Source organism: Leptomonas pyrrhocoris (assembly GCF_001293395.1).
Source record: "Leptomonas pyrrhocoris isolate H10 chromosome Unknown, whole genome shotgun sequence".
In the NCBI taxonomy this organism is placed as follows: domain Eukaryota; phylum Euglenozoa; class Kinetoplastea; order Trypanosomatida; family Trypanosomatidae; genus Leptomonas; species Leptomonas pyrrhocoris.
The window spans coordinates 1325085-1347954 of record NW_015438358.1 but is presented as its reverse complement, the minus strand read 5'-3'; the positions used below and the strand labels follow the sequence as shown (position 1 = coordinate 1347954).

The window sequence follows — 22870 nt, the reverse complement described above, 5'->3', positions numbered from 1 at the left end:
GGGGGGGGGGAGGGACTTAATACCGTTCCTGACACAATGACAACCTTTGCCCAAACCAAGCCCTAACGCAGCGGTGGTGTTCCTTTATTCAAGTTGAAGGAGTCGGAGGTGTTCGTTGAAGCAGTCGTAAATGATGTCAGCCTCTCGCTCCTGCGCCTCGGTCAGCAGTGACCTTTCCGCGCCTTCCAAACTCGTGAAGCGATACTGTAAGACGAAGCAGTTGCTTTCCTGACCAAACATCAAGTAGTGTCGGGCCTCGCTCTCTTCTGCCGCCATGTCGGCCTTCTCGTTAAGAGCGTTTTCGATGAAAGCCCGTATAGCATTCAGTGTGCTTGCGTTGAGTGCGGTGAAGCGCTGCTGCACGGTCGTGTACTGCTCCGTGCATACAGATTCCGCAGCCTTGTCGAAGGCGGCGCCGTATTGGCAAACAGCCTCACTCGTAGGGTCGGCACTTGTCTCCTTCGCCGGGTTGCTCATCGCCACACACGCGTTGTCGCGGCACTCGCGCTGGGACATGGGGAAGGCCTCCGTTGCGCGCTGTACGCATTGCCGCTCCTCTGCCGATTCGGGTCGTGCGTCAACAGAGAAAGAAGAAAAAGAAGGTGTCGAACAAGAAATGGCAGCGCTACTCACCACTGTGTGCGCACTTCTACTTGGGCCTTCCACTATGTGCGTTGATGCACCGGGAGTTGACGATGGCATCGCATCTCCGGCACGCGAAGACGTCTCGTTTTCAGGTGACCTCGCACAATGAGCTGACGTGGAAGAAGGCAAAGATGCGTCTTGTGTCGAGAACGACAGTGTCCACACACGACGCTCAAGCTCTTCCTGATGCGTGATGCGCTGATAAGCCTTCGCCGCCTCCTCTGCCATGGCCTGCTGCGCCACGTGCAAATCCGCCAGCCCCGCAGGTCCGCCGTGCACGACACTCTCAACGGTGGCAGGATGCACACGGGTGTGACGCTCATTTTTACGGCTGATGACGTCCCTGCTTTGCAGCATCGAGTGCAGAGGCCATCGCGGTTGTCGCCACATGTCGCCGGACAACCTACGGCGCTCCCGGGCCCCGTGGGACAAAAGTCTTAGCTGGCCTGGATCCTCTTGAAGAGAGCATTCTTCTTTGGCACCGGTAACTGAAATCAGCGACGCGGGCGCGATGCCAAGGCCTGTGCAGAACGCACGGACCTTCCGCAGAAGGGTGTCCGTGTATAAGTCTAGCTCCCTCCTGTACCGACGAGGATGCGTGGCCGCCGTGATCAGCCCTGCCAAAAGCCCCGCAACATCTGCGTCTGAGTTGCCACCGTCTTTGTCTCTTCCTGCCAGGCCGACCGCCGTTTCCAACGCACGCAAATGTCGCCTACAGTGGTCCGTGGAGTGTCGATGCGGCAACGCCGCGAGCGAAGCCACAAGCTTTTCCTGGCGGTGCTGCGACCATAAATGGAAGCGCAGCATACGCCACCACCGCTGGAGCACCACAACGGCCTGCATCCGGACGGGAGAGGCCACAAAGGCGTGCAGCTGCCGAAGCTGTTGTCGCGCCGGTGCTTCTTGCGTACACCAGATGTCGCCCACGCCTTTCCACCATTCAAGAAAAAGACGCTCTTTCTCTTCATCGTATCGGAGATGGCGGCGAGCGTACAGTTCTCCTATTTTCACGGTGCTCTGGTCGGATGGCCCACATGTCGGAGGCGGCTGTGTTTTCACAGCGGTGGGGGCAGACGAGACCTCGCGCTGCTTGCCGTATCGCCGTCTCCAGCTTTCCAAGGGCGTGTCGTCCGGTGCGTCGTGCGGAGAGCGTCCCTCAGCAATGAGAGTAAGGTCATGCAAGGACGAATGAAAAGCGGGTATAGCATAGTAAGACCGCGACGCCAGCTCCAACTCGAGCGCACGCACCGACTGTGCTGTCTTTTTCAGGCTCGTTGCGTCCTTCCGCTCCGCAACCAGTTGACGCGCAGAGAGCCGCATGTGATCTGTGCTTTCCGCAACACACAATAATTGAAAAGAACTCATTGCGTCGAGCTTGATGGCATGACGGGCTCTGCGCTCCTCACGCTTGATCACGTTAGCAGAGGGGTTGTGTTGGAACGCGCGTTGCAACGCTGTTCGCGCCCCCAGCAGCTCGCGGGAACGCTGGGCGTATTCTTCTCGAATGGCGACGGTCGTCCTTGCATGTTGATGGGTCAACCAGAGCGCTTCGCGGGTCTCGGCTTCGACGCAGCGCAGCCCGGCGCGGGCGCAGCTCTCGGCGTGTACGCAGGACGTCAGCTGATCCAGCCACAACGCATATTGGAGTTTTGCCTGAAGCACCGTAGCCGCACGCGGTGAACTGTCTGCGTTGTTCATCTCACATGACTGCGGGGATGTTGACTCATTACTCTGTGTTTCTGCTCGTACCTCTCCCTCGTCAGCAGCGGCATTACCAATAGCACTGTGCGTCTGCGCCTCCGCCACAGCACGGGAAGTGGAGAGATGGTTTACAGCCATGTATGCTTTCCGCTGCGGTGTGCACGTGTCATCTGCCGCTGCTCGACGAGTGGGAAGGGGAAGTGTGGAAGCCACAGCAGCCCTACCAGGCTCCGAAGCCGGAAGAAGAGGGGGGAGTGTATGCGTATTCATTTCGCTCATAGGCAGGAGAACCACGTTGTCTGCTAAAAAGGTTCACAGGAAACACAGAATCAAGGGAAAGGGAAAAAAAAGAAGAGGAGGAGGAGGAGAAAGTGCGAAATGCAGGCGATAATAGAACACACAAGCACACCGGAAAAGCATGTGCTGAAAGGATAGTTCGTTCCTAGGTGGTGTCTTTGCATGCAACCAGCGTCGACTGAAGAAGTTGAAAAAAGCATAATTTCTCCCATGCCCTCTTCTTCCTTAAAGTGGTAGGATTTACTTTGTCAAGAGTGAGTGGTAGCTGCAGCGGTGAAAAAGTAAGGAGAGGATGATTCATGCGCGAGTGCGTTGCGGTACCGCTCCGCTCAACAATCGGAAAAGGAAGACATCTTCGGGGGAAACAGAAGGAGAGTAATGCAGCGGCGCCTCGTCTTTATTGGGCCGCATTCAACACGTAAGCAGTGTGGCATGTAGTTAAGTCATCTAGAACTGCAGACTAGGCTGCCAAAGCCGATCTTCTCGTCGCGGCAACATGCGGACGTGGCCGTGCGTGAGCGTCGTGCGTGGCGTCTTTGGATCGACAGAAGAGGAGCCGGCCAACGTTGATGCGCGTATGTAGCAAGGAATAAGGTATGGTGCGTCGTACATGTTCACTTCTTCCGCGGCATCGTTACTTCTTTCGTTGACCTCTGAGTCGCTGCCGTTTCCTACCACTTCTGCGACTGCGTCATCGTCGTCTAACACCATCACTTCCTGCTCCCCTGCATCACTAGACCCCTGCGAAAGCACCTCTACCACTTCCGCCGGGGGTTCGTCGTCCACGTAGATCGCCTCCTCACCCCGATATTTTTTCCGCGCTGGCACACCAGCGGTCCTGGACGGCAGTATGACTTCCCGTGCTGAGTGGTACTGCTCTTGCTGTGATAGCGGCGGCGACTCGGAGGGACTCACGGAGGGCGGTTGCTGGGGCCCACGCAGCTGCGGTGCATCGTCGTGGAGATGCGCCGTGCTCCTCTTTACGCCGCCGCGCACTCGCGCCTGCAGTTCTGCAATCTCGGCATCCAGCGCGTGCAACTCTTTTTGGGAGTGATAATGCGTGCGCAACGCGTTCAACTTCTTTGTTCGTCGCTCCACCATCTGACGCTCCTTCCGCACCTCTGCCTGCGTGCGCAGCAGACGAGGCGTGACCTGCGCCATGTACAGCTCCAGCTCCGTGATGCCCATCTGTTCAACCGGAATGCCGGCCGGCGCCGATGGCCCGCCACGGGTACCGCCGCTCACGCCGGGCGTGGTCGTCACGGCGGAGTCATCCTGCGCACCACCGCCGCAAAGGAGGCCGGGAAAGCAACGCTCCTCCTTTTCCACGTCGGCCAGATAACGCGCACGCTGCTCGTGCAGGCTGGCGCAGGCGTGCGTGAGCTCCGTCATGCGTCGTCGCTGCTCGCAGAGGCCGCGCAGACGCAACAAGACGCGTTTTTGTGCGGAGTGCACACGCTTGTAATCCTCTTCGGCTCTTGCGGCGGAAAGCGGTGGAGAAGAGGCCGCTGGGGTGCCGTCAGCACCAGACTTGGCAGGCAGAGTCGCCCCTGGATCGTCCTCGCTGCGCAGGTACAAGGGAATGATATGCGTGACGGGGGCGGAGCACGCTGGGCACAAACAACGTCCACACATCTGCTGTACCCAGTTCTTACTGTTACTATCATTGTTTTGGTTCGGCAATGGCGCACCGGCCGAGTCCCCACCTCCGTCCTGTACTACGTCTGCGCTGTCCATACCCATTAAGAGCTTCACACGACGCTTGATGAACTCCACACAGCCCATGTGAAGAATGTGCTGGCATGGCAGCAGTAGCGTCGCCCGCTGAGGGCCCTCTGTCCCTACAACTGCGCCACACTCGCAGCAGTCTAACGCGCTGCTGGTTGTTGGCTGTTGCATCTTGTCAGGTGTTCTCTCCTCCGTGAGAACGTTTTTGCAGACGGTAGAACTAATTTGTATTTCTAAAAAAGCACGCACAGGCGTGGAAAGAAAAAACTTCAAAGAAAGCAAGGATAACTACAATCTTGCAGACGGCGACGACGCAACAACGCACCACGGCACCAGAGAAACGTGGAAGCACTAATTTCTTTCGCCAGGCAAAGAGACAACAAAAACAGACAGGGAATGACAAAACGTAACTGTTGTACGAAAGAAGACCCTAGATGAAGTATGGTGGCAAGTGCTATACTTCTATATATATATATATGTGTGTGTGTTTGTGTGTGTGTGTGTGTGTGCATTTCAAATAACACAAGAAGGCTGCTGCCTCCGAGAGACACGCCTACGTGAAGCGTTAAATATCCACGCAGTAGAAGCAAGAAATGAATCGCACGTGAATTTTTTGGAATCCGTTGCTGCTGGCAGTGCAACGAGAAAAGCGAAAGGGAAGAAAACGGAGTGCTCAGGAGTAGAGTGCGGGTTGCACAACACAATCAAAGGCAAGGTCTTCGTTTCGGTTACTGCAATAGACTTTGCAATGGTAAGTGCTGTTGTCGCCATCAATAAAGTGCTGGTTGAAATGCACACATAACAAATGGACCGCACGGTGGCGTTATAGATAACGCCTCTTCTGCACCATCCTTCAATGCGATGCCCTTTATAAAAAAAAGGTCACCTGTACCTCCAACCGTGCGAGGCGCCTACGCGGCAGCCGACTGAAAAGCGCGTTGAATCACCACCGACAACGCGTTCGTTGCCGTAGGATTATTGCCATTGTGTGCCCCGCTTTTTCCTTGGTGTTGCGCGATGGAACGCGGAGCGCAATAAAGTAAACGGCATACAAAGATACTTTACAAAAAGCGCATAAGAAAACTCGTATCGTACATCGCTCGCCACATTCGATCAGCCGTCGTCGTCTCTACTTTACATGATTGGCGGTGCCGCCGCCACGTTTTACGCGTTCACCTTTGCCGCCCTCCGTCGCCGAAGCGGCAGCAGCAGCCCCGATCACCACGGTGTCGCACACGTTAAAGTGCTTCAGCTCCGGCGCCAGCAGCATCATTACTTGATAAGCCTCCGCAGCTCCCTCAGGGCGGTCGCCGATGTCGACAATCATCACCGTATTCAGTCGTGGGTACGCGACGACAGCCTCTGGTGCATCTCCTGTTGCCGGTGACTTTCGACCACTTGCGCTTGGTTTTGCGCTCGCTGGCGCTTCAGCGGCGGCGATCGCCTCTGCATTCCCCGCAACTGTCGACGCTGCGCGACCACCTCTGTGCTCCCCGCCTTCGCATACGTGTTCGCTATACCGCACGTTGACGAGCAACTCCTCGACGCTCGCAAAGGACACGCCGGCTGGGGGAGAGAACAGCTGCTGGATGGAGTTCGGTTTCAGAGGGCACCACAGCTCCAGCTTCCAGTGGCGATTCTCCTCGCGCATGAGCGTGAAGTAATCCGGTGGGAGTGCCAGTTGCGTAGCGGAAGACGCGCCGTTGTCGCTGCTAGGCGCAAAGCTGTACCGACAGCCCACGGTTAGTGTACGAAGGTTGACATGGCGACGCCACCACCCGGGCTTCCAATACTGCATCAGAGCAGCATCTACTTTTAAAATGCGAAGGGTGCCGCTGATAACAAGATGAAGGTCACTAAAGAAATGCGGCAGTACCTGGGACGCGTGCGACTCGCCCCACTGCACGTGACGCAGATCGAGCTCGGTCAGATACGGCATGTGCGACACCAACTGGAGAGCCCACGAAACGGGGAGACGAAGCGGAGACGCATCCAAAAACGATGCCTCGCCACGCTCCTCCCGTGCCGTTGCCTCGTCCGCCCTTCGCATCACAAGGCTGCTCACTTCGCCCCCACGGGCAACGAAAAAGGTGTACAGTGCGCTCCGCACCACCTCGGAGGCAAAGGCGGCGGCGGAGACCATGTTCGGCACCATGACAGTCTTCTCCACGTTGCTCGCGCGAAGGAGACTCTCGCGGACGGCTCGGCAGGTCGCGGCGAACGCAGCGGCGTCCGCACCCAGTGGGTCCAGCAGCTCTAAGATGCGCACCGTGACCTGGCTGCCCAGCGCCGCCACGTCATTGCGTGGAATGGGCTGTGGAAGCTTGCGGCGCAGTTCCTCCCGGAGCTCGGCGTTTTCGTCCACCGTTTGCGTCGCCTGGCAGAGCGCCTCGAAGGAGTTATAACGAGTAATGGGTGCGCCGGAGCGTCTGGGATGTGCGTTAGTGAGGAGAGGAGAGGCGGACGTGGGGGCGCTGGAGGCGGACTGCAACGCAGCGACTGCCCTGTTGGCCGGTGGCCGCGCCGATCGCACCTCCATTTGTTGCTCTGGCAGACGCGGAACTCGAATTTCGAGGTTCTTTTTGTTTCTCTTTTCACGGTGCAAGGAATAGCAGGAGTTGAAAAGGATGGAAAAAGTGGATGAGATACAAAAACAACGTTGAGAGAGTCACCCTCAGTGGTAGTCTTCGCAGCCTCGCAGCCGAGTTGCCGTGCGCACCATTACATTGTTCTTTAAGGAAAGTGGTGCTACACAGGAGGGGTAAAACAACTTAGGCCGTAGGAGCCTCGTCGACTTCCCTGCACCGCGGCAGAGGCATCTCTTCAGATTCTGCATACGCAAAATCTGATGCGCCTCACCAAGTTGTGCTCATCAACTGGATAGGACAAACACAAAGGTAACGGTCGGCTTCATTTGAGAAGAACTCGCGGTGCACACTCTTCTACCGCCGGGGAGGGAGGGGGGCACAGACCAACAGCGTTGCGCGTAATGAGAGGTGGATTCGCTCGCACGAACGGACGCCTGCAAACGGTTGCAGCGAACTCTCACTCTCCATCCGCGAAGACAGCCTCCGCCATTGTACTTGAAATGAAAGCTATTTCAGTAGATCTATCGCGTTGTAAGCAAGAAAAAAAACGGGGAACAATAAGTGGCAAACACCACATCATATCGCTGCGGCCTCTGACTACTTGAAAAAAAAAATAACACATGTAAGGTGAAGTGGAGAAAGGGGCTAGCAGTTTTGGCTCCTCTTTTGTAATGCCGTCTGCAAATCTAACAAGGAAGAAAAGAAGTGAAATCTAACGAACACGACAGCATCGACACAAACCGAAGGCGGTCGAAGCGTGCGCAGTACCGCCACCAGAGACAAGAGGAACTTAAAAGGCAGAACATGAACGGCTTTTTCTTTTTTACGCCTGAAAACAACCAAAGTGGAGACACCGGAGCAGATCACCTAAATGATGCCCACCTCGCGGCAACAGCTCGCGCGAGATGCGCTCCACCTTCGCGCCATCCGCCGAAAATAACAGCGAGCTGCGCAGGTCGAACAGCGCCTTCGTGCAGTCCGCATCCGCATAGTAGGTAACCTGCGTTCCGACTTCCAGCTCCACGTCACACTGCACGAGCCAGCTTTGCACCGGCGACACACCTCGTACGGTTATGGACTGCGCGACGGCGTGGTTGCTGTTGTGCGAGCGCACCGGCGACGTCGACAAGTCGACGCGCAAAAGCAGGACGGTTTCCTGAAACTCGCTGAGTTCGTTGATGATGTCGTCGACCCCGCGAAGCAGTTGCGCCGGCTGCCGCGAACCGTCACCCATGACACGCAGCGACATAACACAGTGGGCGTCCAGTGCGCCGTACAAAACATTGAGATCGGTGGAGACGGTGAGGCACTCCGCCGTGCGCCGAGCTTCGGCGACGTCAACAATTTCCACTAACGTGTTACGCAGCGCTCCACAAAGCTTCTTCTCGCGCTCCGCAAGCGCGCTGACCGCAGCTTGATCGAGTTTACTAGTATCGTCATTGCTGGATGGGCCCATCTGGTCCATCACGGTGTCTTCATGTGCTGCGAGATTGCGCAGTGTGTGCACAGCCATCAGTTCCTTCAGCAGCAGGGCTTGGCGCTCGCGCCGTGGCACGCCAGGAGTCTGCTCAAGCCAGTTGAGCAATATCTGATCGATCGTCTCAGACATTGGTTTTGCAGTAAGAAAAAAAACTGTAGTGTGTGCCTCCTCCGTTTGCTTTTTTCGAGTCGCAAGAGTTTGACTTTAACACAGAGGCCGCAGATGACCGAAAGCGGATGGGCAAGCCAGCTTCAATCCGGGTCGTGTTTGTGGTGCGTCTTGTCCAGAAAAGAGAAGAGCGAGAAAGGAAAGGGAAGGTGCAAGTGAGAAGCACTGATAGGGTTCCTACAGGAGTCGCTCAGCTCGGTTCACAAAAGTGGAAATGAAGAAAAACACGTGCGCATTGACCTGAATGATTCCAAAAAAAAAAGAATTTGTGTTTGCGCCACTTTGGGGCGTTGGTGCGCAACCGGTTGTGCATTTCTTTCCTCGTACGCGCTGGTGATTGTACCCTTGCCTCACTCGGCTATGAGCACACGGAGGTGCGTCGCGCGCGCGCAACACGCAGCGATGCAAACCTCAGTTTTCTCTTCTGAAGATATGTATATATATTGCAGTCTAACAGAGAATAGGTGTCTGTTTGTTTGTTTCTTCACATCAAGAACACAGGAATAATAATAAATAAAAGCACCTGTATGTACATGGTTACATCGCGGAATAGCACTCTCAGTGGAAAGATAAAGAAACAACTAGAAGAGTAAAGACCAACCTTCAACTGCGGCCACGTTTGTGGTGCCCGAGTAATACGCACTACGCAAATGGAAGGACACAATAAATACAGCGCCGTTTTCCCCCAGCCGGCAAAAGCAGACGTGTAGTGGAGGCGAAGCGTAGCAGCGAAGGCGAAAACAACAAGGCAAGAGGCAGGCACCCCCCCCCCCCGACGAGAGGGAGGGAGAGGGAGGGACACACAGGTCGAATCCGTATTGTGCATAGCGTCATCTTAAAAGAAAAAAAAACATCCTCTAACGGTCAGGTGTAAAAGGAGGGGGGGGGATGGAAAAGAGTGTAAAGGGAAGCAAAACAAGAACATCATCTGCCAACGCCAAAAGAAAAGGGCAAACAGAGAAGCCTCACGCCGTACAACAGCAAGCTGAACTCAAAGCAGCATACTCAGAGGAGGAAAGAAAAGAAAAGGACGGCCTACTGATTGAGGGCACAGACGCATGCCGCACCTTTCAGTAACCAGTAGTCCGAGCCATCCGCGGACGGTACCTCGATAGACAAAACGTAGTTCGAGCTGGCACCCAGCGACGAGATGACGCCGGCGCGAACGGTGGTGCGGTAGAGCGGCACGGCGTGGTAGTCCTCCGGCTTGACGTGGTACGGCTCCGGCAAGAAGTGCACGGGCGGTAGCTCTGCGTAGGGCTCCCCAGGCAAGGAATCGGCCATTACTCGCCTTTCAGAGTCCCACCGCCACGCGTCCGTTTGAATGCCGTACACGTAGCACCCACGCTCCGGCGCCGCCTTGATCGCGTGCGCCGCTGCCGTGTCCAGCACGGCGTACTGAAAGCCTAACTTGTCCACCGACACGCTCTCCGCCCGCGCGTAGGCTTGGTAGACGCCCGTCATGAAGGCGCTCGGGTTAAAGAAACCGCCGATCCAGAAAGCCGCCGGCTCGCCCTTTTGCACCCACGTGCGAATGAAGTGTACACGCGCGAGCAGGTCGCGGTACCAGGCGCCGAGAGGCTTCAGTGAGGCGTAGGACACCGCCGTCCACAACTGTGGCACCTGATCGGCAAGGAACGAACTGTACATGGCGTCCAGGTCCGCCGAGAGCACCGTCAGACCCTGGAGTGCCTTCTGCATGTCCGACAGCGTCTGGCTGATCTTCGACAGCAGCTTGTTGTACTTCCCGATTTCGTGCGACAGCACCGTCGACAGCGAGTTCGGCAGTCCGTTGGGCAGCGTAGTGAAGGTGTGAGGGCCGGCCTCCTCCTTTGTGAAGAGGGGTGGCAGCGTGGTCTCGAACTCCTGACACTTACGGCACACCTCCTCCTCGGGGGTCGCGCCGGAGCCGCCCGCAGAGCCGACCAGGCGCGGCTGGATCGACACGATCTTGTTTAGCAAGTACTCGCTGGTCTGCAGCTGGTAGCGCAGATTCGCGTTTTCGTGCATGCCGAACACGGCGGGCTCGTCGACGAGGGACATGGCCTGGATGTGCTGCTGCGCCTCCGCCAGCGTCCCGCTCATCGGAACGGCGTAGACGCCTTCCTCGCAGAAGCGATGGCCCTCCTTCAGGATGCGCGGGCTCAGATAGTTGCACAGGATTGTGAGGAGAATGCCACGGTCCTGCGGGTCCGTCACACGGCCGCCGTAGTTGATTTGGCCAATGATGTACTCCAGCGACTCCCACGGGATCGCCTCTTGCTCCTCAAAGAAAAGTCGCAGCCACTGCTTCGACACGTGGAAGTCGGTGTCGCTCCACTCGTACCGAACGTTCCAGCCGAGTGGGCCGAACTTGCGCCGCTCCAGCACGACCGAGTGAAAGAAGCACAACCCGTACAGCAGCTTCTTGAAGGCGCGCCCCTTCATCTCGTCACCGATGGTGTCCGCATCGCTGAAGGCGTCGTACTCCTGCGGTGTCAGCTCGTTGAAGCAGCGCAGCATGTTCGCCCGCAGGCCCGTAGGCGGCTCGTTGGTAAGTTTGATGCTCGACTGCAGGACAAACACAGGGAAGAAGTCGGTCGGCATCGACGTGAGCCACAGACGAAAGTTGGGGTGCATCTCTACCGCGTTCGTCGCACCGGGCTGCAGGCTGGCCACAATCGTTGACAGCTCCGGCATGAAGGTCTGAGAGAGGTGGCAGTTCTGCAGGAGAGCCCACGCGCCGGAGGTGCGACAGGAGGCGATGAGGCGCCTCGCATTTTCGCTCTGGCCCTGGCCCAGGCTCACGTACTGCAGCTCCTTGTCCTCCGTCCTCGCCAGCGTTTGCAGCGCCTCCATCGGATCGGCGCCCTGCGAGAGAATGAAGATGATCGGCGTGTGCGGCGTGCTGTCCTTCAGTGTGCGAGCCAAGTCCATGGGCGGCGCCTCAATAAACTGGGGCCCCATCGTTTGCTGCACGTAGTCGTATAAGGCAAAGAAGAGCTTCTCTTCGCGGAAGCATCGGATGAGCAAGACCCGCTGGAAGAGGTTCAGATCCGCCTGCCACGTCGCCGGTAGAGTCGCCGCGTGAGGGACGTCCGAGTGGGCAAACGCCTTCCACTCATCGAACTGGCTTTGCAGGCTCTCCAGCAATTCGTGGAAGGCGGGCACGGTGCGGTTGAGCGCCTCGGCCAGCTCCCACTGCACACGCGTCATCCACGACAGCTGCGCCGGCTTCTCGGGCAGCTCCGCGGCAACAAAAGCCGAGGCGCGCACAAAGTACTGCCACTCCTCCTCTGCAATCACCTTGTCATGCCGCGCGATGGCGGTGGCGATCAGCAGCGACAGAATCGTCTTATCCTTGTTGAACAACCCGCTGCAAATCTGCGTGTAGGTCGCGCCGGTGAGGTTGGCGATGGCGGCGCTCAGGTGATGGGAGAGCATCTCCGCGTTGGACTCCGTGTAATCTGCCGGTTTGACTGTGCCCTCGATTTCGTGCTGCACCAGCTTCACGAAGTACTGCAGCGAGTACTGATACATCGGGTCCATGCGGCCGACGTCCGCCAGCACAAAAAACAGCAGCGCAGCTCGCACGGCCACGCTGCGGTACTTGTCACGAGCGACGGAAATGATCGCCATTTTCTCGTTCGCCTCCTCCTGGCTGCGGCTGATGACGGCTGCGTTGGACTGCGCGGACTGCAGCTCGCGGATGAGGTCCTCGTCGTCAAGGATGTTGCCTTTGGTGCTCTGCAAACGCTCCAAGATGTTCTCCTCAATCGTCTTGAGGCGCCGCTGGCCTTGCGCGATGCGCTGAATCATCGTGTTCTTCTCCTCCTCCATCGCGCGCTGCTCAATCGAGACCACCTCGCCGAGCATCTGCTCCGACAGGCCTTCCATCGTTACGGTGAAGTTCAGCAGCGTTAGGCGAGTGCTGACGTCCGGCAGGTACACTGGATTCGGCAGCTTACTGCACAGGAACAGGCGGAAGTTCGGGTGGTAGTCGATCGGGCCGGACTGGGGCGTCAGCTGGATCTGCAAACCGCCCGCATCCGAGGAGATGAGGCGGCGCGCGATGAGCGGCTCCAGGGCCGGGTCAAGCGACTCGCCGACGTCGTCGATGATCACCACACCGCCCAGGCGGATCTGCGACTCGAGCGTGCGCATCCACGTCGCATCCGTCAGCTTGATCACCTTCAGCAGGTTGCGGTTCTTCGATGCCGCGGCGCCCGATCCGCTGACCGGCTGTGTCTGCTGAAACTGCCGCAGCAGCCACTTCATCGCCTGCTCCTGCGGGTCGATGAAGAGCGGCCAGCGGCGCGGCGCGCACGAGAGCAACGCGACAATCGCATTTTCCGTCGACGTCTCGTCGCTCGGTAACCCGTTCACCTGCCAGTTCAGCGTGTCCACCGGGTCCCCCAGCACTGACGTCAGTGAAAAGCCGCCCACCTCCAGCCCGCGGCTCGTCAGCTCCGCCTTCCACTCCGCGATGAGGCGCTGCCGGAAGGCCGGGGTAAAGGCGCCAAAGTAGGCAACGCACGCGCTGGCCATAAACACCTGCAGCGGCAGCGCACTCAGCTGCGCGCTCAGCAGCTTGACATTCTCCGCCCAGCGCGCCCCCTCGCTCTTCAGCGACCCCGTGAGCGTCTCGGCGTTGCGCAGCCGGTTGATGCACAGCTGCAGTCCCTTCTCTAGGTCGTTTTTCTTGGTGACGCTGATCTGGTAGCGCTGCTCTAGGTCTGTCAGCTCCTTCTCCACCTCCTTCAGCTGTTGCTGCGCCGCGTGAAGCTTGGCGTTCGTCTTTGCGAGGTGTTGCTCGGCTTCCGCGGCCGCCTGCCGCATCGGTGCGACCTCCTTCACCACCTTCGAGTACTCGTTCACGGCGTGCACCCACGCACAGAGTGAGCCGCAGGTCTGGCTACCCTTCAGCGAACACACCTCCACCGTAAACTCGGGGTCGTTGACAAATTTCTGCACCTTCTGCAGGATCGCCGGCTTCACATTTTCGGTCGGGTAGCCACGAATCATGTCGAGCAGCGGGCGGTAGGACAGGAACTCTCGCGCGCCCTTCCAGTCCATGTTGCCCGACCACGCCCCGTTGAAGTCCTTCGCATCAAACATCGTCATACATGCCTGCGTGGTTGTCAGCACCGCTGTGGGCGGGTTTGCAAAGGAGCGGAGCTCATTCAGGTCGCTTGCTTGAATAGTGTCGAGCGCGGCCTTCGCCTTGTCAATGATCGGCTTCGCCTCGGCCAGCCGCGCGTTCGCCTCGGCCGCGATCTGCGACGCGTCACGCTGCTGTATTGTCGCACTCTCCTGCTGAGCCCGCACTTGCACTTGCACCTCGGCCGCCTTTGTCTGGCGCACCTTCAGGTCCACCACCACCTCCTGTGTCTCCGTCGACGCTTTCTCCAGCAGCGGGCGCTTCACTTCGATCTCGGCCTTCATCTTTGTGATCATTTCCTCCGTCTCGCGCATTTTCTCGGTACCGTTCTCCACCTGCGCCAGCTGCGCCTCCACGCGACTGCGCTGCGACAGCAGCAACGCCTTGTAGGACTCGATGAACTCCAAGTAGGACGTCGGCGTAATGTAGTACCGCCGGCGGAGCTCGTCGTAGTACTGCTGCGCCATGTGCGTCGTCGAGGCGTGCACGTCCACGCACAGATGTGGCAGCAGTGCGTGGAAGTCGGCGGGCACGACGTCGACGAGGTCCTCCAGCATGCGCGCCGCCACCCCCTCCAGTGCCTCGCGCGGCCACTCATCAAACCAGTCGATGGAGCAGCAGTTGGTGAGGGAGGGGAACTGTCGGCAGCGGGTGCGGAACTGATCGCCCACCGGGCTCATGCACAAGGCGATGTGCATGTTGTCCCGCACGCGTCCAATGAAGAAGTTGTAGACCTCCTCGCGGCTCGTGATGCCCTGCTGCTGGGCGGCATCAGCGCACGCGCTAATCCGCTTCTCACGCTCCTCGGCATTGAAAAGAGACGGCACCTCGCCGGAGTTGAGAATGTTGTTCACGTCCTCCAGCATCGCCTCATCAACGATTTGGTTGTCCGACAGCAGCAACACGCACGTTTCGTTCTTCACGCCCGCGTACGTGTACACCTCCAGCAGAAACTCGTGGAAATCATTCATGCTGTAGCCCTTGCCCACCGCCGTCTCAAAGATGCGGCAGCCCGAGATGTAGGTCGCCAGCCGGGTCAGGGAGCGCTTGCCCGAGCCGCCGACGCCGACGAGCAGCACGTTGCCGCGCGGCTGGCGAAGGATGCGAATGATGCGCGCAATGTGTTCGCAGTGATCCTTGAAGAACACGAGACCAAGTTGCGAGGTCTGCACCCCCGCGCTGTCGTTCGTCCAGGCCGTGGCGGCGGTGGCGTTGTAGTCGTCCTGGTACTCCTCGAGCACCTGCGCAATGCGGTTGAACGCTGGCACCTCCTCGTACACCTTTTCTGCCGAGCCGAAGCGCGTGAAGTCGGCCCACAAAACAGGTGACGAGGCAGCGGCGGGGCTCGCTGCGCTGGGTAGCACGTGCAGCACCGCGTCCGTCAGCACTTCGTCGACGAAGAACTGCCGATCTGCTGGATTGGCAAGACGGTCGTAGAAGCAGCGCATTAGCTCGTGGACCCACAGCCGCACAAAGGTCGGCGCGTCGCGGCACACACGTGGAATTACTTGCGTGATGCCCTGGAACACCTTGGAGAGGTCGCGGAGGTTGAACGTGTAGTGCGGCGTCGTCGGTCGCGGTCGCAGCTCGTCGCAGATCCGGTTGAAGATGTCCACGCTGCCTCTCACAACGGCGGGTGCGAGGTCCTTCATCTCGTGCGGAAAGTTCTTTGCCTCCAGGAAGCCGCTCAGGATGGACCGGAAGATGCGCTTCATCGAGTCGTCCGTCAGCGTCGCGATTTGCAGCAGGTGGAAGAGGCGGGTGAGGCGCGGCGTGATGGGGTTGCGGCCGCCCTCCGGTGGTCCGCAGGCGGACACAACGGTGACGTCCTGCACTGTCTTCCACATGCCCGCCACCTTGCGATCGTAGAAGCCGCCGTGGCCCATCAGCTGTCGTATCAGCTCGATCGGCGGCGACGCGCCAAAGACCTCGACGGCCGGCATGTTCAAGTCATCGATGAAGAGCACAACGGACTTGCCCGGTGCGGCGCCCAGCAGATTCTTTCGTTTCGGCTTCAGCTTCGCTTCAATCAGCTCCTGCGTTCGCTCGGACGACGTCTGTGCGCTGAATTGGAAGGTCACCAATGAGAGCTGCAGCGCCTCCTTGTTGCGGCGCAGGCAGTCTGCCATGATGAACGTTTTGCCGACGCCTGTCTGACCGTTAAAGAGAACCGGCTTCTTGGCGGCGAGGAGAGTCTGCGCGATACTGCTGTACCGCACTGTGTCGATGGTCGGCACGAGAACGTTGAAGAAGGGCGTGGCGGGGTTGTAGGTAAAGTCCGGCATCAGCGACTCCCACGGCACGAGCAGACGAGTCGTGAAGTTGACGGTGTAGTCGTACACGCTGCCGTAGTTGGGGAAGCGGACGGCGCCCTCCAGCTCCGTGCGGGCCATCGTGTCGAAACTCTCCATGGCAGCCTGATCGACGTTGCCGCCGATGGACCACACGTACGAGAAGGCGAAGAGCGCGTTGCAGATCTCGTTGCGCTCGCGAAACATCGGGTCGTCGGGTGGCAGAAAGGAGTCCTCGACGGCCTGGGGGTCTGCCATGAGCTTCACCTTGTTCACCTGCATGAGAGCAGAGAAGAGGTCGCAGAGGGACTGCACCACGTTTATGTCACCGGCACTTATGAGCATGGCGGAGCGCTGCTGCCGCAGCCACTCCAGACCCTTCTCCACGTGCGCGTCGAACAGAGAGAGCACGTAGGCGCGGCACTGCGGCTGCGCGCCGGCCTGTGCAAGCTTCGTCTCCACCCACTGCTCTGCCACCGCGCGCCAGGGCAGGTCTTCAGCGTCGACGTACACCATACCACACCGCGACACCGTGGCCGGCGAGGCAACAGCCAAGTCGCCCACCTCGAAGAGCATGTGCATCGTCTCGGGAAGCTTAATTCGCTCCCCGCTGTCGAGGCAGAGCAGCTTGCTGTCGTCCAGCACAGAGTTCAGCGACTCAATCCAGAGCGTGTCCACCGGACCGTCAAAGACCATCCAGCGGTGGTTCGAGGACGTCTCCGAGGCACGCACGCACTCCTTTGCGATGGCCGCGAGCACGCCGTCCTTCCATTCATTCGTGTTCACGTCCAGCTGGCCGTAGAGCTCGTGCAGGAGGATGGATTTGGGGTTAATGACGTACTCCTCTACCGGCCGCGCCATCTTGTTCGCGCTCTTGGCGGCGGACATGTTCGTGAGCGCTCCAGCGATGCAGCGACGCGCCTCTGTCTTGCCGGTCCCCGTCACGCCCACCAGCATCACACCGTGCCGTACAATTAGGGTCTCGTAGAACTGAATGCCCTTCTTCACCCACTGCCCTGCGTCCACCAGCTTCTTCTCGTCCATGATGTGCTGCATCGCCGGCAGCAGCTCCTCGTACTCGCGCTCTGGAAACGACACGCCGGGGAACAGATCCTGCATGATGCCCTGAAAGAGTGGGATGTCCTCCGCCACAAACTTCGGCACGTTTGAGTCATTGCAGGCCACAATGAGTGTAAGATCCTCCTCCACATCCGGCTGCGAGCGCTTCAGGTCGCCGGCCATTACAAGAATAGATTTCAAGGCGCGCATACCAAAGTCGTAGTGGTCCTGCGGTGACAGCTGTTCGGAGCTGAGCTTGTACAGCTGCGTGATCTTGAGCGACAGGTCATGGGCGTTCTTGAAACCTTCCGAGAAGAGAATCACCTCGGCAATCATGCGGAAGTCCGGCGTCATGCACGCCACCGGGCGGAACAGAATTTTCAAGTTGTCGGGCAGCTCTGTGCGTCCGGCATAGCCGGGGTTCATGGTGACGAAGGCACCGTAGGTTGGCCGCACTCGCACGTCGGGGGTGCCCTGGAAGGTGAACGTCTCCTGTGCGTTCTGCAGGGCTAACTTGATCTCCAGCAGCTGCGACGCAATCACGGACAGTACCTCGATGTTGATGCGATTGAACTCGTCGAGACAGGCCCACGCGCCGGTCTGAATGAGGCCCGAGAAGAACTTCTCCATCATCTTGTAGGTGATGCCGTCGGAACAGTTGTACACGATGCACTGCCGAGCCAGGTTCTTGGCGAGGTCCTTGACGGTTTCCGTTTTGCCGGTTCCGGCGGGCCCTGCAGGCGAGGCGCCGAGGTGCAGCTTCAACGCTCCCGTAACCGTCATGTAAATGCGGTCCGTCAGCGGCGTAATCACGAGGCGGCCCTGCGCGCCAAGGTATTCGTACCCGTACACAAAGCGTGAGTTGTTCTGCCGAATAAAGAGAGTGCCGTTGCTGTCGGTGTTCTTCTCCCAGTACACGCGAAGCTGCTTCGTCCAGCCAAACTCCTTCGACTCCGTCACGCCGCTCTCGCACATGTCCTCCACCAAGTCGCGGCCGTGCACGTCGATCGTGATGAGGGTAGAGAGAAGGACGCGCTGCACCCGCGACAGGCTGCGCGCCGTCAACTCCGCCAGCACCTCCAGATTCGACCGCTGCTCCCCGCGAAGGCTCTGCATCAGCTGTGGCGAGTCTTGCTTGTCGAGCGCCTCCTCCACGCTGCGGGTCCACAGCAACTGCTCCACAATCAGCACGAGCTGCACAGGGTGCTGGAACATCCACTCCGTTCGGTCGTCGCGGGCCTCGTAGTCCTCCAGGCACCGCTGCGCGCGGAAGCGCAGTGTCGCGAACATCTCCCGCTCCAGCAGGTCCATCCACGTTTCCACCGCGCCACGCGCCTTGATGCCCTTGTTGCACAACTCCACCGTCTCCCCTTCAATCGAGTTGAGGTGCGTAATGTCGTTCTGCGAGCCCAGTGAGAGCGACTTGATGCCGTCGAACATCTTCAGCATGTGCGGCATCATCAGCTCGGGTGTCTTGACCTTCGCGAGCAGGTCCAGCAAGTCGTCGTTGCTGAGAAAGTAGAAGCGAGGAAAGGCACGACGCTTTTCCTCGAGTTTCTTCTCCAAACTCAGCAGCACCTTTTCCAGCTCTTTAATGTACGTGTCGAGGTCTTGCTTCAGCGTACGCCCCGCTGCAGCCGTTGACTCTGCGGTGTCAAACGAAGGCGGGTTGATGAGAAGGCTGCGGTAGGCAGTGGGGAGGTCGTGTGCCTTGTGCATGAGATCCTTGTAGAAGCGGTCCACCTTCTCAAAGCGTTGCGCGTCGTCTTTCCACTGGCTGCGGATCTCTGACGAGGAGAAGATGTTCTCGAGGTAGATCCAGCTGCGCTGCAGCTCCACCCACTTGTCCAGCGTCTCCAGCATGTACTTGAACCGGTTCTCCCACCGATCCACCTGCGAGCGCAAGACGCCCTGGCAATGTTTGCTGCTGCCGATGGTCGAGATGGCCACCGCCGAGTCGTCCAGCATCGTCGTGACGTCCTCGACGCAGCTCCCCACCAAGGTGAAGACATCTTTGCTATCCTTGTGCGCGTGGAACTGAAACTCCACCGGCGGCTTCGGGCCACCGCCGTTCCATATCGCGTTCACCTTGTCGATCTGCTTCTGCAGCTTGTCCTCCTCGGTGGCCGCAGAGCTCACCGCGGCAATCTCATCGCGGTATTTCAGAATGCGGTGCTCCAACAGCATTTCAATCGTAAACTGATTCGACCACTCCGCGAGTGTCTTCGCCGTGCCGTTTGCATCGGCGATGGGGCCCACCACGGCGGATATCTTCGCGTGGTGCTCCGACTTGAGCGAGGGGTTCGTGAGGGCCTGCAGGACCGGCAGGAGCTGCCGCCACTCCTCCACGCTGCTGCGCAGCCGCGGGACGGCGCGGTTGTTGGACAGCTTCGACGACACCTGCTTCACCAGCGTCGCAAACTTCTGCACCACCTCCTGCACCGCCGGCACGTCCAGCTGGTCAAACGGGAGGACACGCGTCTCCTCGGTGAACGTCTTCCAGTCGCCAATGCCGGTCCACAAGCGTGCCTTGATGGTCACATCATTCAGCATCTCGTTCATCACCTCCACGATCGTCTCCTCGGCGCCGATCTCGATCTGGAACTCGCGCAGCTTCTTCTCCCGCGCTGCGATGCCCTCTGCCTCCGCGAGGAGACTTGTCATGTACGCATTCGCCTCTTCCACTTCGGCGTCGCCGGACATGACGATCGGCTGCCCAGCACGGTCATAGACGGACTCGATGCGGCGGCGCAGCTGGTCCATTTCCTCCTCAATGCTGCGACTGAAGAAGCGTTGCTGCGCCTCCTTGCTGTCCTCGGTGGTCTGCAGCAGCGTACGCAGCTTGTCAAACTGCGGGCGAGTGCCGCTGCGGTAGGTCTCCTCTTCCTCTTCGTTCACTTCAATCTTCTCGTTTTGCATCAAGGAAAACAAGTCGCGGACGAGGTCGTACGAGTTGACGATGTCGTCGAAGGAGCTCTCCAGCTTGTTGCAGTAGTCCACGTACTCGACGTAGTGCTCGATGGTCTTCGGCGTCGCCGCCAAGTAGGTCGTGCGTTCTTGCAACTCCTTTAAGAGCGTCTCGTTGCGGCGCTTGGCGATGATGGGGAGAACCTGGTGGTAGATGCCCAAGCAGGTCACCGGACTCGGCGTGAAGAACTCGCGCAGCCCTTCTGTCCACATGCGCATCATCCCCACATCCGCGCAGCTCGGAATTTTGGTTGAAATGGCCTCCATCTGCACCTTGTACGTCGCGAGCTGGTCGCGGAAGAACTGCAATGTGTCGTCGCGCTTCAGCAGCGCCTCCCTCTTGAGGTGACTGTTTGTAATATACATTTCTTTAAACCTCTCGAAGGTGTTGGCGTGGTTGCGCATCTTGGTGAACGACTCACTGAGTGTGGACTGGATGGCTGCAACGTCGTTCTTGTAGCGCTCCTCCACCATCACCATCTCCGCCACGTCGGGGCCGGCGCCGATGGTGTCGTTGCCCAGCTCGTCCTGCGCGTTGGAAGTGTAGACCTTAAAGGTGCCAAGGGAGGTGAGGCGGGGAATGGCGCCGACGGCGCGCACGTAGTCGCCGACGATGTCCTCGATCGACTCGCGGATTTGCGCTTCGGACGGCACCAGCTCGATCGCCTGCAAATCGGAGTTGTACACTACCTCCACGTTCCACAACGGCCCCGTAAAGTCGAGGTTGGCGGCACCGGCGGCTGCGTTTGCGCTGGCGGCGGCGGCCTTGCGGGAGCGCTCCCCTGCGCCGGACGTCATGGCGGCCGCCGCGCCGGTTGAAGCCGTGCCGGACACCCCCAAGTCGTGCCGCAGGTGTGTCACCGCCTTCCCAGCCAGCCCTGTCAGGCACTCCACGACGAGGTAGTCGCACAGCTTGATGAAGGCAGCCAGGCGGCGGCACATGGCCTTGCGCTGCGTGAGCTCGATGTAGGATGGCTGCTCCTGCGTGCCCAATTCGCGTATGTCGAAGGCCTTCTTCTTTTGCTGCTCCTCATCCTCGTAGAGCATCTTCTGGCGCTCGCGGTCCACCTGCCAGGTGAACATCGCCGTCTTGCACGCTTGCTCAACGTGGTCGCGGATGCGCTTCATCATCTGCTCCAGGCGCCGCTTCTTCTCCTGCAGGTGGGCGTGCAGCGCATCTGTGTACGCCTCCAACGTGCGCGTCTCGGTGCACGATTCGTACAGGTCCTCCGCGGCAGCGGTGTCGAGGCACTCCTTGCGCACCGCGAGCAGCGCCCCGGACAGGTGGGGGTGGGCCGCAAAGAGGTGCGACGACAAAAACTGCCGGCTGCTGCCGGTCGCACTGTGGCGGACGAGATTGCGCCATAGGACGAAGTTGCGCCACTGCTGGTAGTCGTGGAAGACGGGTAGCTCGCGTATAGTGTGGAAGATGCGGCATTCACGCTCCCACTTGGGCAGCTCAATAAACTCGGCCCCCGAGTCATTAAAGTGCGTCACGCCAGCCGCAGAGACGGTGAAGTAGCTTTTGCCTCGCAATTCGGTCCGCGGCACCGGCTGTAGATCGTACGGGTTCAGCGGGTCGCGCATCCCACGTGGGCGCATGACCAAATACACAAACTCGTTCGGCGCGTTCGACGTCGTCTTGTGGAAGCGCGGAATCGTCGCCAAGGCACGTTGGGCGGCCTCCGCCGCGGTGGTCGCGCTGAAGTCCTTCGGTGCCGTGGCGGCTGCGGTGGGCAATGCGCTGTCGCTGACCGCGGCCGAGCGGGACTGACTCGCCGGCGGGACAAGTTTGCTCGGTGCCGTGGCGGCTGCGGCGGTCTTCGCCGGCGGCCTGCGTGAGGAGACAGACTTGGACTTTGTCGTGGCAGCGAAGATGCTCCTCAGCTCCGCATCGGACTTCTTTGGCGCCTCGAACACCTGCAGGGAGTTCACCATGTGGGTCCCTCCGCGCCCGCGGGACACGTTGCCAACCGCAGGCGTGGCTGCTGATGCCGTGGTGGGGTCAGTGGTGGCCCCGCCCGCAGATTGGGAGGTGGGCGGGTGTGGTACGAGGCCCGCGGTGGAGGCTTGATAGTTCGTGAGCCGGTTGGGAGCACCGACCTGTGCGCCGCTGCTGAAGCCGTCGCCGTAGAGCTGGCCGGACAGGGGGTTGACGGAGCCGCAGGCATCGGCGATGTCCTTAGAGATGTGAGCGGGGTTGCGCTGCGAGGCCTCCAGCTTGGCGCGCTTCGAGCTGGGTGCAAAAGCCGCAAAGGCGGGGGTCGCCTTGGCGTTGGAGGTTCTTCGGCTTGGTCGAGCGCTCATCGTGACTCCTTGAAGATAGTAGAGAAACGCACTAGGAGGTTCGTGTCGACCTCAAGCGGGGGAGGGGAGAGCGATGCTGTCCAAACAACGAAGGAAAATGGAGAGGAGATATCAGCGAAGAGGCAGAAACGAACGCTTTAGCGTACGTCGTCAGCTATCACGGCAGAAAAGAGGCCGAATCAATTCTGTCCTGATCCTGTGCGGGAGTGCGAGGAGGGGGAGTAGGGGGGAATGGATCCACTCAAGGGCTTTAAGCTCTTCTTTCTCCTCCTTCCTTGTGTTTCTCTGCTTTCGGTGCTCAAATAAGGTGACCGCCACAATAGTTCGTTGGTTTTGATCCTCACAGAATACAAGCACTTAGGCTGTGAAAAGGGTGAAAGGTATTAATGAATAGAGGAAGACGAATAGGTGTGAAAGAAAAGGAGTTGAAAGAAAGCTTCAGTGAGCTAATACGAAAGCTGAAGCGTAGAACAGACGACCCACCATCTTTGATGATGTC

The 22870-nt window shown here is 59.1% G+C and overlaps 5 protein-coding genes across 8 annotated transcripts; all 5 read right to left on the bottom strand.

Annotated features, from left to right (window-relative positions):
* Positions 1 to 84: 84 nt before the first annotated feature.
* On the bottom strand, positions 85 to 2650 carry ABB37_01494 (hypothetical protein; the record flags this gene model as incomplete). 2 transcript variants are annotated; one of them, XM_015798005.1, is made up of 1 exon in its annotated part: positions 85 to 2650. In XM_015798005.1, exon 1 carries the CDS (start codon positions 2614 to 2616, stop codon positions 85 to 87), a length of 2532 nt encoding a protein of 843 aa, XP_015663525.1. In that variant the 5' UTR covers positions 2617 to 2650. The 2 variants fall into 2 exon arrangements, with proteins under 2 accessions (XP_015663525.1, XP_015663526.1); XM_015798006.1 differs by having other exon boundaries at positions 85 to 2647.
* Positions 2651 to 3090: 440 nt separating this feature from the next.
* On the bottom strand, positions 3091 to 5002 carry ABB37_01493 (hypothetical protein; the record flags this gene model as incomplete). The annotated part of the gene is made up of 1 exon (XM_015798004.1): positions 3091 to 5002. Exon 1 carries the CDS (start codon positions 4540 to 4542, stop codon positions 3091 to 3093), a length of 1452 nt encoding a protein of 483 aa, XP_015663524.1. The 5' UTR covers positions 4543 to 5002.
* Positions 5003 to 5500: 498 nt separating this feature from the next.
* ABB37_01492 (hypothetical protein) lies at positions 5501 to 6963 on the bottom strand (the record flags this gene model as incomplete). The annotated part of the gene is made up of 1 exon (XM_015798003.1): positions 5501 to 6963. Exon 1 carries the CDS (start codon positions 6908 to 6910, stop codon positions 5501 to 5503), a length of 1410 nt encoding a protein of 469 aa, XP_015663523.1. The 5' UTR covers positions 6911 to 6963.
* Positions 6964 to 7782: 819 nt separating this feature from the next.
* On the bottom strand, positions 7783 to 8719 carry ABB37_01491 (hypothetical protein; the record flags this gene model as incomplete). Of its 2 annotated transcripts, none has more annotated exons than XM_015798001.1 (1): positions 7783 to 8719. In XM_015798001.1, the coding sequence occupies exon 1, from the start codon at positions 8566 to 8568 to the stop codon at positions 7783 to 7785; it is 786 nt and encodes a 261-aa protein (XP_015663521.1). In that variant the 5' UTR covers positions 8569 to 8719. The 2 variants fall into 2 exon arrangements, with proteins under 2 accessions (XP_015663521.1, XP_015663522.1); XM_015798002.1 differs by having other exon boundaries at positions 7783 to 8690.
* Positions 8720 to 9642: 923 nt separating this feature from the next.
* ABB37_01490 (putative dynein heavy chain) lies at positions 9643 to 22735 on the bottom strand (the record flags this gene model as incomplete). 2 transcript variants are annotated; one of them, XM_015797999.1, is made up of 1 exon in its annotated part: positions 9643 to 22735. In XM_015797999.1, the coding sequence occupies exon 1, from the start codon at positions 22369 to 22371 to the stop codon at positions 9643 to 9645; it is 12729 nt and encodes a 4242-aa protein (XP_015663519.1). In that variant the 5' UTR covers positions 22372 to 22735. The 2 variants fall into 2 exon arrangements, with proteins under 2 accessions (XP_015663519.1, XP_015663520.1); XM_015798000.1 differs by having other exon boundaries at positions 9643 to 22449.
* Positions 22736 to 22870: the final 135 nt, after the last annotated feature.